This window comes from Maniola hyperantus, chromosome 26 (assembly GCF_902806685.2).
Source record: "Maniola hyperantus chromosome 26, iAphHyp1.2, whole genome shotgun sequence".
Lineage (NCBI taxonomy): Eukaryota > Metazoa > Arthropoda > Insecta > Lepidoptera > Nymphalidae > Maniola > Maniola hyperantus.
Window position 1 is genome coordinate 3,629,865 of NC_048561.1, and position 17,333 is coordinate 3,647,197.

Sequence of the window (17,333 nt, forward strand, 5' to 3'; positions counted from 1 at the left end):
GCGTAACGTTCGTGTCGGCCGTTGATTGAACAACGCGACTTTCGTAAAACTATACGAAAATAATATTTTGTGATAGAATAATTTTAATATCCTTGAAGTGTAGGTAAACACTAAAAAAATTATAAAAAATATTTGTGATAGAAATATTATAGAGATTTAAAAAACAATTATTAATATACCTACTACAAAAAAATGTGCCTATTCAGATTGCCATCTCGACCTGTCGCGTACTATATATATAGCTTATGCCCGCGACTTTGTCCGCGTGGACCACACAGATTTTAAACCCCTATTTTACACCCTTAGGGTTGATGTTTAACTATGAGATTTTAACATATGAGCTTACTAAAATATGTTATACTGCTAATTGCAAAAATATTAACTACAAAACTTCTTTATAGATACTTCAAAACTGACAGACTTTCATACAAACTTCAAACCCTTATTTTACCCCTTTAGGGGTTGCATTATAAAGAATCCTTTCTTAGACGCCTACGTTATAATTAAATAGCTATCTGCATGCATGCCGAATTTCAGCGCGATCCGTCCAGTAGTTTGAGCTGTGCGTTGATAGATCAGTCAGTCAGTCACCTTTTCCTTTTATATAATAGATGAAGTGGATAATTTTTGATTAAAAATTGAACATCAAATTTTATTAGACGATACCCTCGTGGATTTGGGTTTTTAAGAATTCCACGGGAACTCTTTGATTTTCCGGGACAAAAAGTAGCCCATGTCTGTCTCCGGGATGCAAGCCATCTTTTTTTTAAAGAATATTATCCAATGATGACTAATATTCCCCTTTCATTTCCAATTAAGTGTAAATGCTTGTGCTAGGAGTAGGTATGACAATAGTGCAACGGGTGGGGTTTGAACCGGCGACTATTCGGATTTCAGTCCGCTCCTTTATCCGTTGAGCTATTGAGGCTTTGTACCCATCAAAACTGTGAAAGGCTTGCAGACAGACGATCTTGACTTTTTACTGCGAATTCTATAACAATGAGATTTTAAACGTATCTACATAAAAACTCCTCGCAGATGCAGTAGAAGAAAAAAGTATTCATCATCATCATGATCAACCCATCGTTGGCTCACTACAGAGCACGGGTCTCCTCTCATGGTGACAAGGGTTTTGGCCATAGTCTACCACGCTGGCCATTTGCGGATTGGTAGACTTCACACACCTTTGAGAGCATTATGGAGAACTCTCAGGCATGCAGATTTCCTCATGATGTTTTACTTCACCGTTTAAAGCAAGTGATATTTAATTAATTAAAACGTGTATAACTCCGAAAAATTAGAGGTGCGTACCCGGGATCGAACCCCCGACCTCCGATTAGAAGGCGGACGTCCTGCCCTCTAGGCTATCACAGTAGTCAGGTCAAATCATAAATCCTTTATTTTGCTAGAATACATGTGACAAAATGGTAGTATTTTTAAAAAATTAAGTATCAATGTCGGTAATCGGCCATTTCTGGCATGCAAAATTTATCTTATTATCACTTCAATTAATAAAATTCTAATAATTATTATCAAAAATTCATTAAATATTAGTCACAAGAAAAGCTTCATAGAAACCGAAGTTGAACGACATTGTCGTCCACTTTTCCACATTTCCACAATAAAATATGCAAGGCCCGCGTGTCTTTCCCATGGGACTCAGTTCATGTTTCTAGTTTCCATGAAATTATCCCTTCATATTGTATTCCCTTTGTCACGCTAACAATAAAATTACTTATAATTCAAACTTCAAATTATGGTTTAAAATAAAAATACTAGATACCTACGTACTTATTACGCGACAGTTCGAGATGATTATCTTTTTATCCCGGAAAATTAAAGAGTTCCCACGGGATTTTTGAAAAATTAAATCCACGCGTACGAACTATTTGGTACAGAGATAGCTTGCATCCCGAAGACGGAAATAAATTAAAAATCGAATTTATCTTTTTGGTTTTTTTTTGTTGAAATAAATAGGCTTAAATCTAAATTAATATGAGTGGGAAAACTAACAGCACATCAAGAATATCTGCATCAGTTTTGATTTTTTGCAACTTTGTTACCATGGTGAGTAAATTACTACCTAAGCTTACCTACAGCGTGTTTTTAGGGGTCCGTACCCAAAGAGTAAAACGGGACCCTATTACTAAGACTCCGCTGTCCGTCTGTCTGTCTGTCACCAGGCTACATCTCATGAACCGTGATAGTTAAACTGTTGGAATTTTCACAGATGAGGTACCTATTTCTGTTGCCGCTATAAAAAGAAATAGTAAAAAACAGAATAAAATAAATATTTAACAGGGGGCTCCCATACAACAAACGTGATTTTTTTTGCTTGTTTTATAAAAACGAGCAAAAAAAATCATGCTAATTACCTATAGGTAACTAGCTGATGCCCGCGACTTCGTACGCATGGATTTAGGTTGTTAAAAATCCTGTGGGAACTCTTAAATTTTCCGGGATAAAAAGTAGCCTATGTCCTTCCCCGGGTTGCAAGCTACCTATGTACCCGTAGTACAAGATTTTACGTCTCACCAAACCAAACCAAATTCGAGAGTCGAAATACTTCCGCGTTACAGTAAACTGGATCTTAAATGCCTTGTTTTAAAGCTCAAGTTTGTCTACACTTCTACAGCCAGCGCTCCAAGCGGAAACATTGCGAAATTAAAATCAGTGGCATTGAATATTTTACTTCAATTCAAGGCTGTTTAGGTCCATTTTACTGTAACGCGGAAGTATTTCGACTCTCGAATTTGGTTTCGTTTGGTGAGACGTAAAATCTTGTACTACGGGTACTGTACCAAATTTCGTCAAAATCGGTTGAACGGTTGAGCCGTGAAAAGCTAGCAGACAGACAGACAGACACACTTTCGCATTTATAATATTAGTATGGATATGGATGGTACGGAACCCTTCGTGTGCGAGTCCGATTCGCACTTGACCGGTTTGTGAGCTTTATCCATATACTTAGTTTCTCTTTACCTTCTACTTCACTATCAAGGTTAGACAAGCGGCAATGTTTGAACTGAGCGAAGGACGACCAACGACGGGTGGGTACTTACCTTAGTAATTATTCTTTTGTAAACCTTGAGAAGATTATATTTATGCCAGTTGTTTGTGATTAATAAGACCTTCGTATTATATTATATTTGAATACAGGTATTAAAAAGTAAAGGTCTAGGTTGTAGAAAGTTTAAGGTCTTTGCCGAAAAACAAAGATTTACTAATTATTAATACCTAGTACCTACCTAATAAGTAATTAACGTTAGAACAATTAATAAGTAAGTAGGTACCTACTTAGATATTTTTAATTTTATTTTATCAGGATTACATATCAGGTGACCAGATTAGTTTAAAAATACGAATTCATCTGAATTTAAAACTGTCTGTCGTGTCTGTCAAGAAACCTATAGGGTACTTCCCGTTGACCTAGAGTCATGAAAAATCCGAAAATCGTTTTGTGGTTACATTAAGTACAAAAAAAATTAAATATGTTCATTAACAAATAATTAGTATTTTCAACTTTCAAAGTAAGATAATATACCAAGTGGGATATCAAAGAAAGGACTTTACATAATATATACCTACATTCTAACACAGATTTTTATTTATTTTTATGCACAATAGTTTTTGATTCATCATGTAAAGTATTGAAATAAACGACTGTGGTACGAAACCCTCGGTGCGATAGTCTGACTCGCACTTTGCCGGTTTTTGTCTGTGACACCAACAATAGATAGACATATTCCCTTTTCTTTCTTTCTTTCCCTTTGTTTCAGTTTTTCTGTATCACAGTATTTGCGTTCAGCCTGTGGGCAATCGCTTCACCCAGCTCCTTCGTCAGCGCTGGCAACATCTTCGGAACTCCAACGCTGAAGGTAATTAAGACCCCCATACATTATCATTAATAGGATATAACAGTTCACGGCTGGACTAAAGACCTCTACCAACGGGAGATTTGCCCATAATCACCACGTTGGGTAGACGGGTTGGTGATCGCAGTAGGTGGTAGTAGCAGCACAGAGGACGCTGTTTCGGATTGACTATGCTGTGTAGGCCCTACTGGCCACTACAGCGTCACCGGGGGGGTTGGCGAGCGCGAAGCCCCGCCTGGGGGTGAGTCCTAGGGAAATAATTCGAGAGGTCGGGGGGCAACGTCCTCCTAAGGGCGCCTCCTGTGAGGTTGGGGGGACTGGTTAGTCCGTACGCCCCCGAGGCCGTGGCGTGAGACCACGTCCGGGTGACGTTAGAAATCGGGGACCTCGTCTTCGCCGGCGAAGACGCTGTGATGAGGTTGTATTGTGTAGCCCTACGAGATAGGGAGCATTGTCGGTCATGATTTGATCATCGGGATCGTTAAGGACGTGCTTAGGGCGTCTTTTATAGGGGGGGGGGGGGGGTTTGGCCGCTACAGTGTCAGAGGACGCCTTTCCTTAGTCGCCTACGACCCGTGGGAAGAGGAGGGGTGACTACTGTATTCTGATCTGCCGTCACCATGGCACCATACTTCTGTACATACCTTATACACGGTGTAACCAGAACGCTGGCAAAAACAAAGACAGGTGATAGTACTGGTGATTACTGATATGATACCACAAAAAAACGCGAAAAAATATAAAAAATCCTATATTTTCGATATATCTAGTCTAAATTGTATAAAAGGATTGACTGACTGACTGATCTATCAACGCACAGCTCAAACCACTGGACGGATCGGGCTGTAATTCGGCATGCAGATAGCTATTATGACGTAGGCATCCGCTAGGAAAGGATTTTTGAAAATTGAATCCTTAAGAGGGTGAAAAACGGATTTGAAATTTGTGTAGTCCACGCGGACGAAGTCACGGGCATAAAGCTAGTACCTTAAATACGTACAGAGAGAAAAAGACAGAAAGTATACAAACGCTTATATTTATAACCAAAAGAAATACTGTTTAATGTAGGTCTACACCATACAAAATTCAACCAGTTTCTACAACAAAGCGTAGAATAGATATAGTATACAAAATCCCTTAACTTAAAACAATCTTTGCTCAGAAATTCATAAATTATCTCGATCCTAAACTATACAATGCAAAAGCATGCAACTATGCAATGCATTATACAGAAATATAATGCTAAAAGATTTTACAAGTAATAAACTGAAAACGCAATTAATAAAATATCTCAATGCTCTAAGTTATAACGAAACTGAGGATCTTCTGATTAAAATAATATGATTGAAATAATACACATACACACATACACACACACGCACCCACACAAACACACACACATACACACCTTAACACACGCACACACGCTCTCGCATACATGCACACCACTATCACTTGTAATAAACACCGGTATAACATGTCCGACCTTAGCGCACCAAATTGTAATAACATTTATTCAAGTTTTTAGAAATGGAGAAGGCAACCCACTGTAATACAGTGTTTACTAGTGCAGGGGTTGCCCATTCATACGTCTACTAGACCTAGGTCTACTTAATTATTACTTGTTTTTATCTGTATTTTATATGTAATTTAATTTAATATGTAATAATAATATCCAATACGTAAGTCGTCGTAGACCTCTACGTCGTCGTAGGTCGACGTAGACATTTACTATCGAGATAGAACAAATAGTGCATGGTGAACGGTGATGGTGAACCTAAGTCATCATATTTCAAGGCATTCCGAACCAGTGGTAGATGCATCCGACTATTCGTAAGCATTTGTAAAAGTTTATACGAATAAAAAAGATTTTCATTTTCATTTTCATTTTCATATCCGCTATAGTCGATTAATAGAAATTAAAAAGTAGGCCACGCGAGTACTTCCTGACCCTACTGTAGTATTTATAGACAATTTCTGACATAGCAGCGTGTGACCTCATGAGTAGATGTAGTGAGGCCTTGCATGCCGTGTGAATTATTCAAACAATAATCAGCCATGTATTACAACCATAGAGCAGAAACAAAGAGGAGATGTTGTATTAAGATTTCCCTATGAAATATCGAGTGACATTTTGCGGGGTGAGGGGTTGTGGAACGCCGCCCACTTCTCAATTTTCCATCTGCGGGTTAGTAGCAAAACTACTCGCTTAGCGACCTAACATCGATATATTGATGTCACTACATAGTTCAGCTATCTCACACTAGATGTCATTTTCTAGAACTATTTTAATAATTACGTATAAAATTACTTACAAATGAAATGTGATACCATTCATAGCATCAGAACGTCTGTCTGAATAACTTTGACACGATAAAACACAACACTTCATCCTTTTGTTCTTAAAAACGCGAAAACACACCGATAATACGAGTCTCAATATATGTGAACCTGACGAACGCAGACAGCATACTAACTAAGGCCCCGCCCACAGTGATGATGTCAGGACCTAGTTGAAAATCACAGTGCACAGTTGCTTAGGCCAACTCCTCTTTGTTTCTGCTCTATGATTACAACCATTTTTTAGGGTTCCGTACCTCAACAGGAAAAACGGAACCCTTATAGGATCACTTTGTTGTCTGTCTGTAACGTCTGTCTGTCTGTCAGTCAAGAAACCTACAGGGTACTTCCCGTTGACCATGAACGAATCCGAATCATGAAATTTGGCAGGTATGTGGGTCTTATAGCTGGCTTTAGGGGAAAAATCTGAAAACCGTGAATGAGTGGTCACATCACACAAAAAAAAATGGAATCATAAACTAATAATTAGTATTTTCAATTTTCGAAGTAAGATAACTATATCAAGTGGGGTATAAGAGCTACACTTGCACATTCTAAAACAGATTTTTATTTATTTTTATGCATCATAGTTTTTGAATTATCGTGCAAAATGTCGACAAAATACGATTGTACTACGGAACCCTCAGTGCGCGAGTCCGATTCGCACTTGGCCGGTTTTTTTAAAGATTATTGGTTATTTGTTGCCCGCAACTTCATCCGAGTGGAATGAGGTTTTTAAAAATCACGGGGAATTCTTTGATTTTCCGGGATTAAAAGTAGCCTATGTTACTCTCCAAGTCCTTAAGTATACCCATGCAAAAAATCACGTCGTTCCATTGCTCCGTTGCGACGTGATTGAAGGACAAACCAACAAACAAACACACTTTCGCATTTATAATAGGGGGTAGTGATTGTATGAGGCGGTGTCACTGAGTAAGTAGGTCACCACCGTACCAGTCTGAGACTTCTTCCGAATCAGTGGTAGGTTCGCTTGACGATCCAAATCAAAATGTTAAAGTTTATTCGATATTTTTAAAAACCCGGCCAAGTGCAAGTCACACTCGCGCATTGAGGGTTCCGTACTACAGTCGTATTTTTTCGTCATTTTGCATGAAAAATTATTATGCATAAAATCACACTTCACACTAATATTATAAAGGCGAAAGTTTGTATTATGTGTGTGTGTGTGTGTGTGTGTGTGTGTGTGTATGTTTGTTACTCCTTCACGCAAAAACTACTGGATGGATTTGGCTGAAATTTGGAATGAAGACAGATACCCTGGATTAACACATAGGCTACTTTTTATCCCGGAAAATCAAAGAGTTCCCGCGGGAATTTGAAAAACATAAATCCACGTGGACGAAGTCGCGGGCATCAGACTTAAATAAGGGCGGGGACTTATCAAAATTGGTTGAGCCGTTCAATAGTTACGAGCGGATTTATAGGAACGAACATACATACAGGTCCAACACACAATCCTCCTTTTGAGCTTCGCCGCAGTCGGGTAAAGAAATATTATGGGTACAGTACGCGGCCGAAAGTAATGTACATCGACCTAGGTCCTAGGAGATAGCAGATTTGTAGAGCGTTGTCCCGTAGAGACCGGCAAAACGTCATATAGGTATGAGTGACAGAGACAACGCTCTACAAAGCCGAAATGTCATTCTAAAGACCGATGTACATTACTTTCGGCCGCGTACTGTATGTTAAATGACTAATATTCCCCTTTCCCCTTCAACTAAGCGTAAAGCTTGTGCTAGGAGTAGTTACGACAAAAGTGCAACTGTTGACCTTTCGATGGTTCACTTCGTTAACCGTTGACCAACAACTCCACCCATCCCAACGTCATCCTAAGCCGTGGTCCGAGCCTCACAGGAGGCGCCCTTAGGAGGACGTTGCCCCCCGACCTCTCGAATTATTTCTTCGAGCCCTATGGCTCACCCCCAGGCGGAGCTTCGCGCTCGCCAACCCCCCCGGTGACGCTGTAGCGGCCAGTAGGGCCTACGCAGCATAGTCAATCCGAAACAACACACAAAACGAGGCTAAAAAAATAGTGTATTTAAAAACAAACAAGGGTATTGTTTGGAAATATCCGGATAATCGAAATATAATAGTATTAGTAAACGATTACACACGATCTATATTCCGTATCAAATAACCGGGTCAACGCATCGATATCCGGACATAAACGGTTACGACATGCGAGTTGCGAATGTAGGTAAAACCTATTTTGTGGAATCTACTTCATAGTAGACTAGCTTATTCTCGCGACTTCATCCGCGTGGACTGATCTATCAAAGTACAGCTCAAACTACTGGACGGATCGGGCTGAAATTTGGCTAATAAGACGTAGACATCCGCTAAGAAAGAATTTTTGAAAATTCAACCCCTAAGGGCGTCAAATTAAAACTGGGGGTTTCAAAGGAGAATGACAGATCCTGACCCACCAATTTACACACAATATAAATTAATGATAATTATCCTAGTATTAAATAACAACTTAAAAATTAAAAATTGTGATTTTAATTTAAACTTGCGGACGTTTTTATTTATTTCACAATATTATGGGTAAGCATATAACCTAGAATCATTGTGACTTAAACTTAGATTTAATGAAAAACCGCAAGTTCTAGAGGTGTTGAATTCTATGTTTAGCTGTTATCAGTGATGAAACAGCAACAAAATGCTACATAAAGCATACGTGTGAACGACTTTCATATAATAAAATGGGACATGGGTTACGGTTCTAAAGAAATTCTATCATTGTCCTTTGTGTAGTCCACGCGGACAAAGTCGTGAGCATAAGCTAGTCACGGACACGAACCGAATACGGATGAGTGCACAAACGCCCTAAAGGGGGAAAATCCGAAAGTCGTGAATTTGCGGTTAAGTAACTAGGTACATCATTAAAAAAAACCGGCCAAGTGCGAGTCAGGCTCGCGCAATGAGGGTTCCGTACTACAGTCGTATTTTTTCGACATTTTGCACGATAATTCAAAAACTATGATGCATAAAAATAAATTAAAATCTGTTTTAGAATGTACAGGTGAAGACCTTTCATATGATACCCCACTTGATATAGTCACTCACTTCGAAAGTTGAAAATACTAATTATTAGTTCATGACCACAATTTAAGTTTATTTGTGTGATCTAACCCTAAATTCACGGTTTTCAGATTTTTCCCCAAATGTCAGCTATAAGATCTACCTACCTGCCAAATTTCATGATTCTAGGTCAACGGGAAGTACCCTGTAGGTTTCTTGACAGACAGACAGACAGACAGACAGACAACAAAGTGATCCTATAAGGGTTCCGTTTTTCCTTTTGAGGTACGGAACCCTAATAAAAAGTATTATTTTTTGTAGCTGTTTGTATTTTTTATAGCTGTGGTAGCCTAGTGGTTAGGACGTCCGCCTTCCAATCGGAGGTCGGGGGTTCGATCCCGGGCACGCACCTCTAACTTTTCGGAGTTATGTGCGTTTTTAAGTAATTAAAGTATCACTTGCTTTAACGGTGAAGGAAAACATCGTGAGGAAACCTGCATGCCTGAGAGTTCTCCATAATGTTCTCAAAGGTGTGTGAAGTCTGCCAATCCGCACTTGGCCAGCTTGGTAGACTATGGCCAAAACCCTTCTCAGTCTGAGAGGAGACAAGTGCTCTGTAGTGAGCCGGCGATGGGTTGATAATGATGATGATGATTATTTTTTGTACGGTTTTACGGAGCCCCTCGTGTGCGAGTCTGACTCGCACTTGACCGGTTTTCTATTGTTTCGCAGGCTTTGTTGGCAGAAGACGCCCCTTTCCTGGAGATGGGTATCAGCTGCGCCATGTTGTCCGGATTCTTCTTCTTCATATCGTTTATGGGCTTCTATGGCGCCATCACGGGCTCGCAGTTCCTGCTTTTCATGGTATAAGCTCGAGACTTCATCCGCGTGGACTACACTAATTTCAAACCCCTATGTCACCCTCTTAGGGGTTGAATTCTCAAAAATCCTTTCTTACCGGATGTCTACGTCATAATAGCTATCTGCATGCCAACAACGCGATCCGTCCAGTAGTTTGAGCTGTGCGTTGATAGATCAGTCAGTCAGTTAATCAACGCACAGCTCAAATCTACTGAACGGATCGGGCTATAATTTGGCAGGCGGATAGCTATTATGACGTTGACATAAGAAAGGATTTTTGAAAATACAACCCCTAAGGGGGTAAAATAAAAAATAGGGATTTGAAATTTGTCTTGTTTGTCTTTTATACATTTACTCTAAACTCTTTTATGCGTTACCATTGCGACCCTGTACTTGTAAAGGTTTAAAAATTAAAAACATAGCTAAATATTTTTTTTTTATGTATGTTTCGCTGGCAATCCTCCGACATGGTTATCGGAGACTTTGTATAGCTTAACACGGCATTTTTTTTTACCTTTTTCTTTTTAGATTGTCATGAAACAGGTTCTTTTTTTTGTACTGTGATCATGATTGTTAAGCCAATAGCCTTAGCTAAGTATATTACCATTATGTATTCTGACTATTCTGAACTGAGACAAAGGTACAGTCAGCAACAAAGCTAGGTTTGTACCCACCAGTAGGTACAAGCGACTATGTCTTTTATGCATTTACTCTTTAACTCTTTTTTGCGTTACCCTTGCGATCTCGTATGTATGGTTTAAAACTTAAAAGCATAGATATATTACTATTATCTATTCTGACTATTCTGATCTGAGACAAAGGTACAGTCAGCAACAAAGCTAGGTTTGCACCCGCCAGTACAAGCGACTATGGACGGGTCCAAACCTAGCTTTGTTGCTGACCCTACAAAGTATGTGAATGTTTTCAGTACGCCACGCTGGTGATTCTTCTCTTGCTGTTGGAATGTGCCATCGTGTACTACATCTCGTCCAATTTAGTGGAGGTAACTTTTTAATTCAATTATCTTGAATCATCTCACTCGTCACCCTATTTTTTTGTTTAAAGAATATTACGAAAATTGCTATTGCGCTGGAACCATGTCTCATTAAATCGAAATGACGTCATTTTGACGTCAGCCGAAATAAAAATATACCATCAGCTCGAAACTTGAGTATGGTGTTGACGTCACTAAAATGGCGGCCATACGCATTAGCAATTTGCGAGACTTATAACATTCCTCTTTCCCCTCCAACTAAGCGTAAAGCTTGAGCTAGGAGTAGGTACGACAATAATGCAACGGGTTTGAACCGCCGACCTTTCGGATTTTAACCGTTGAGCTATTGAGGTTGAACTATTAAACGAAACTACCTAAGTTTATATGGGAAGCGCATGGGGAAGATTTTCTACTGGTGAAAGAATTTTCAAAATCGGTTCAGTAGTTCCAGAGATTAACCTCTACAAACAAACTTACAAACTTTACCTCTTTAAATAATAAAGTAGTAAGTAAGTATTATATTTTAAACTTTTACTTATTTCTTTTTCGCCGTTGACAAAATAATTTCGCAGACACCCTTTACTTTTTAATGAACTAAAAAAGGGTAGCTGTACTGTACAACGATTACCTATTTTTTTTTAAATAGAATATTAGCCATGTTAAATGACAAATATTCCCCTTTCCTCTCCAACTAAGCGTCAAGCTTGTGCTAGGAGTAGGTACGACAATAGTGCAACGGGCGGGGTTTGAACCGTCGACAACGTTGTAGGGTTTTCAGGTTTTCAGTCCACTCCTTTACCCGTTGAGCTACTGAGGCTCTATTATTATCTATATTATTTTAAGTCGCTTTTGACATGATTTATTTTTACAGAAAGGTATTCAAGAGCCAAACAGTTACTTGACGCACGCCCTCCGTCATACACTACAATGTTGTGAACAGAATAACACGTAAGTTAAAAATACACTTTTGCCCATACATGCCCAAACCAATCAACAGAAAAACGTTACGACGGGGGGTTCGCTTACTGCCAATGACGGAACGTGTGCCAATGTGCTTAATGCCATCTAGTGGCGACACTTTGACTTTATCGAAACTACTTTGTTATGTTGGATTATGTTGCATTGGTAGGAAGTAGGAGCCTACAGTGTTCATCTCAAGTAATTTCTAAATAAAGTTCGCGACCCTAAATTACGTTTTTACTTCTTCATGCCAAGATTTTTTCAGGTGTAGTTACTAATTAATTATACCTAGGACTTATAGTAAGCGACGGATCGAGATGGCAATCGGGGTGGGGACGCCCCGCACACCCGCACGGCACCTGCGTTAACCCAGTGCGGGCAAGCCCCCCACCTCATACCCCGATTCCCCTTTTGATCTGTCGCGAAATATACAGTGCGACAAGGCTCTCTTGGCAGTTGAATGACATTGACAGGGGTGCGCTGTTGTTGAACAAAGGCTTAGAATATTCAAACAAGAACAAAGGGGACACTTGACGGCAACGTTAGTACCGATTTTCGCCACGCGCCAAGATAGCCTTGTCGCACTGTAGGTACTCGGTGATTATACTTACTTAATACTTATTATGATTTACAGAATTTCTCCGCTAGATGGCAAAGCGCCGCCATGGTCCTGCTGCGGTGCGGAGACCTACCCCATAAACTGCACACTCGATAGAGTTTATCCTACAGTAAGTTATCATCATCATGATCAACCCATCGCCGGCTACAGAGCACGGGTCTCCTCTCAAAGTTAGAAGGGTTTTGGCCATAGTCTACGCTGGCCAAGTGTGGATTGGCGGACTTCACACACCTTTCAGTACATTATTCAGAACTCTCAGGCATGCAGGTATCCTCACGATGTTTTTCTTCACCGTTAAAGCAAGTAATAGTTTAATTATTCGAGATGTCTCTCAACAAGTTCAAACTTTTCATAAAACGTAAACTTATTGAAAAATCCTATTACAATGTAAAGGATTATAATATTTTAAATGATAAGAAAGCTTGGGAATGAGTTACTTAACGGCTCTGTGATAGTTCTAATAAGTTTAAGTGATCTTGTAAAGTGGTGATAATAAAAAGAATACCTGGCTGAGTTTGTTGTGGGCTCTTCTCAGACCCTGGGCGCGTTTGGAACCCTCGTAGCTTTAGTTTTTAAATTCGCGTAAAAATTATCACCACTATATGCAATGCAACAACGGACTTTCAAAAAGTGTAATTTATTACCTATTTTGAATAAACCATTTGATTTGATTTGATTTGATTTACTAAAAACGCACTTAACTATGAAAAGTTAGAGGTGCGTGCCCGGAATCGATACCCCGACCTCCGATTAGGTCATCATACCATAAGTAATACATAATCTGAATAAATGATATGACTTTGACTTTGACTAACACCTTGGCCTTGGTGCACTTCGTGCGCCTCGATAGTGTAAAATACTCTTTTTATTTTCAGGGTTGCCACCAAGCGGTAATTAACTGGCTAAAACGCTACGAAACGCCAATATACGTCTGCCTCGCTATATTTCACATAATATTGTCACTCTCCTCACTCCTACGACGAGCTCTCAGTGCGTCCCACTCTTACAGATAGCGATCGCAGCGCCGCTCTGGCGGTAAGTCAGATAAATCTTTTTCTACTTTTTGTCCTTTTTTGTGGGGATTTAATGTTTTCAAAAAGCCCGTGGGAACTCTTTGATTTTTCGGAATAAAAAGTAGCCTATGTTCGTCTCGGGGATACAAGCTTTCTCTGTACCTAGTTACCAAATATTACGTCAAAATCAGTTAAACACATGGGTCATGAAATGGTAACAGACAGATAGACACACTTTCGCATTCATAATATTAGTATGGGAGAATGGATTTTGAAAGAAAAATATTGTAAGGATAAAATGTTATGTTTTTAGCATCATTAACACCACCTAAACCCCGTTCGTGGCGGTCCCGTGTGTCGCCAAGCATCGAACCTGTGACTGAAGACGTGCTCATGGTCGTACTGGGCAGGGGAAGACTCGGATGGATTGACAAAACTTAAATGCTCAAAGACAAAAAAACACATTTTTCACTTTTTTTAAACCACCACAGTTAGTCTTAAATAAAAACATGTACAGTATTTTCGTAGGTATATATTTTTTCGTTTTTCAAAGATTTTTAAAAAAATACCCCGTGGGAGTGATTTTAAAAGAATAGGTAGTATTTTAACGTGTTTCATTTGAATATAATAATAATATTTAAATTGTTTTATAAATATGTAGGTAGTTAATAAAACAATAGATCTTAAAAAAGTTATTTATTTATAGGTACAATACCATACAAAATATGTATCACACAACATATACATATAAATGCGAGCCTTATATTTTTAAACTATTTATGCAGTTTTGAGTTGTTAATATTTATCAATCTTAACATACCAATATATAAGTTTTATAACTGCGTATATTATTATTTGTTGCGTCTCATAAGAATTTAAAAAAAAGTTTATTAAAAAAATATGTAATACTGTAATTAATTAGAAATTTAAAGTAACTTAAGTTATTGTAAGTAAAAATACAATTTAAACATTCATGTAGAATACCTATTAAAATGGTGAGAATTAGATTTATATGTGACTCTACAAAGCATCATAACACAAATACTGTCCTTATAAATACAAACATAATAATAATATAGGTACACTTACGAAATGTAAAAGTTAATTGTGTTCTCTCTATTTGATAGTTTCACTGGTTAGTTAAATATACATGTTACAAACTATTAATTAATGACATTGCTATATCTAGAAAATATTTTTTCTGGAAGAAATTAGAGCTAAATATGCACTGGACCAAGATTTTTAATAGATAAGTATTTAATGTATTGTCATTTAAGTAAATGCTGTAAAAAAGTTAGAAAAATATATTTTGTAAACCTATTTTTGTATTTTTATTTTTTAACAATACATACGACTAACGCAGATTTTGAATAGTAAGCGAGAGATCAAGATGGAAATCGGGGTGGGGACGTCCCGCACAGCCCCCGCGCTAACCCGGTAGGGGCGAGTGTGGGTGACGTGCGGATGTGCGGAGCGTCCCCTCGCCGCTTACTTCGATTGTCATCTTGACCTGTCGCGTACTATAGAAAGTCTGAGCGTAACGGTATGCTAGGAATAAGTATTATGGAAATAGTCTACAGGGGTGAAATGCAATTTGAACCTTATTGATTTCAGTCTATCGACCGAGTGATTAAGGAGTAAAGTTTATTAAGAATAAAGATGAACACATTGGAATAATAAAAAATGCATTTTAAATCTACCTAAGCAAGTAAGTATAATTATTATGCTATTAAAATATTTTTATCTGATGTTTGAATAAATATTTATACGCAAAGTAACAATAGTAACAATTTTGACACGTAAAATATGCGCTACGTATTACAAAATACGACATGCAAATATAAAAATGTCTATATGTATAATAAGTTCAGTGTATAAAAAAAAAATATCGTTCAAACATCAGACAAAAGAAAAACACGAACAACGTACGTGTCGTGATGGCAGCGTCATAATATACTACGTGTACGATCTGAGAAACGAATCGCCATATTTGCTCTGTGTCAACTGTTATGTCAAAAGTACGGTTTAGTACGGTAAACTATTCACATAAACTTCTTGAATAAACTGTACTTTTAAAATGTTAGTTGACACATAATACAGTAAATATGGCGAGTCTTTTCTCAGATTGTACGCGTAATATTTTGTATGAAAACAGTCCTTCTACTGACGCTTGAACCAAGTTTTGATTAATCGATCATCAGAATATTGTACCACACACCACAAAACAGCAGTTTTCACACCGAAAGTCCCTGTTCACACAGCATTGCCGAATATAATATTGTCTTACAGTAATACGTAAATACGTAGTAGCTCCATACTTTGAGTATAGAAACATACACATCTTGTTTGTTTTGCAAAAAAAACGTATATTTAGTGCATACATTCTGAGAACTCGCCCGCCAGTTTTGCTCTACGTCGTACGTCATGTCAAAAGTACAGTGCGACAAGGCTCTCTTGGCACTTGAATGACACTGTTGGAGAATAAAGGCTTAAAATATTCAAACAAGAACAAAGGGGACACTTGACTAGCCAAATTGCGAGCGTGTTCTCAAAATGTATGCATTATACACAGGTTTAACCATGTAAACTGTTTCTATGACAGTCTATTCAATAAGATTTATCCTGTAAAAAGTGCGGTATTAATGCCGTGTGAACGGGGTTTTGTAGATTTTATACATAGATTTAGTAAATAACGTAACGCGTAAAGATCGCAGACATAATGAAAGTCAGAATAGAGAAAAAGTTGCGAGTTGCCAACCCTGGTACCGGTGCTGCCGCGCCCGTACATGCTTCTAAATGTCTAAACAACTCATTATAGTTCTTCGCCTGTTCGTCATCCGCGTCGCTAGATGGCTCTGACAGACCTTGAGCGGTGTCCAAGAATAATAAATCTTTTCTACCGTCGAATGACGAATACATTCTTAAGTTGATTAATTGTGAGCCGGAACCGATGTTGTAGCCAAAGTAGAAGTCTAATGTGTCTAGTAGAGTATTGATGCTGTTAGTGATGTCATTTCTGTAATAAAAGAAAAGAAAAGTTAGGTTAGGTTCGTCATGATGATCAATCAGTAACGCAGACAAAATTGCTTAGTCTACAACACCTTAGCAATGCCGCCTGCCTATGTACAGGGTGTAACCAGAACGCTAGCAAAAACTTAGCGTTATTGTTATACTACCTAAACACAATCCAATACTAATTTCTTTTTGCCTCATTTTGTAGTTTTTGTGAATTAGTATTTTTCAAAACCGCAATGTAAGTATAGCGCGAAAAACTTGGATCAATGCCCCGCCTTCGACGCGGCATTGACTTCGAGTGGCCTAAATCCGCAACGTTCGTTGACCTCTAGCGTCAGTCAGATGTTTTATTTGCAATATATCGTGAAATTTTAAAAAATAAAGGATTTATTTTTTATTTTTACGCGTTTCTTTTTTGTGGCATCATATCACAGATCATCAGTTTAAGTCCCGCAAATTGCTATTGCGCTGGAACCATGTCCTTAATATCGAAATGACGTCATTTTGACGTCAACCGAAATAAAAATATACCATCAGCTCGAAACTTCAGTATAGTGCTGACGTCACTAAAATGGCGGCCACGCGCATTAGCCATTTGTGGGACTTATAAA

General features: G+C 38.4%; 2 protein-coding genes across 2 annotated transcripts in view; one reads left to right on the forward strand and one right to left on the reverse strand.

Annotated features, from left to right (window-relative positions):
• Positions 1 to 14,460, forward strand: LOC117994099 (uncharacterized). Its single transcript, XM_034981978.2, has 9 exons — positions 1 to 99; positions 1,899 to 2,067; positions 3,780 to 3,878; positions 9,993 to 10,124; positions 11,050 to 11,124; positions 11,987 to 12,063; positions 12,710 to 12,803; positions 13,570 to 13,729; positions 14,021 to 14,460. Exons 2-8 carry the CDS (start codon positions 1,996 to 1,998, stop codon positions 13,705 to 13,707), a joined length of 687 nt encoding a protein of 228 aa, XP_034837869.2. The 5' UTR covers positions 1 to 99; positions 1,899 to 1,995; the 3' UTR covers positions 13,708 to 13,729; positions 14,021 to 14,460.
• The window catches only part of LOC117994444 (transferrin-like), a 27,742-nt gene continuing 24,797 nt past the window's right edge, over positions 14,389 to 17,333 (reverse strand). Inside the window, exon 15 of the mRNA XM_034982357.2 lies at positions 14,389 to 16,723. Coding sequence (XP_034838248.1) covers positions 16,390 to 16,723 — 334 coding nt within the window. The 3' untranslated portion in view covers positions 14,389 to 16,389. The remainder of the gene's footprint in view (positions 16,724 to 17,333) is intronic.

What these genes read in the sequence shown, in the direction of transcription:
- LOC117994099 (XM_034981978.2), top strand. Translation starts at nt 1,996, where the DNA reads ATGAGTGGGAAAACTAACAGCACATCAAGAATATCTGCATCAGTTTTG. An exon ending in TTTGCAACTTTGTTACCATG is followed by an intron (nt 2,068 to 3,779) that starts GTGAGTAAATTA and finishes CCTTTGTTTCAG; the next exon opens with TTTTTCTGTATCACAGTATT. An exon ending in TCTCGTCCAATTTAGTGGAG is followed by an intron (nt 11,125 to 11,986) that starts GTAACTTTTTAA and finishes TTATTTTTACAG; the next exon opens with AAAGGTATTCAAGAGCCAAA.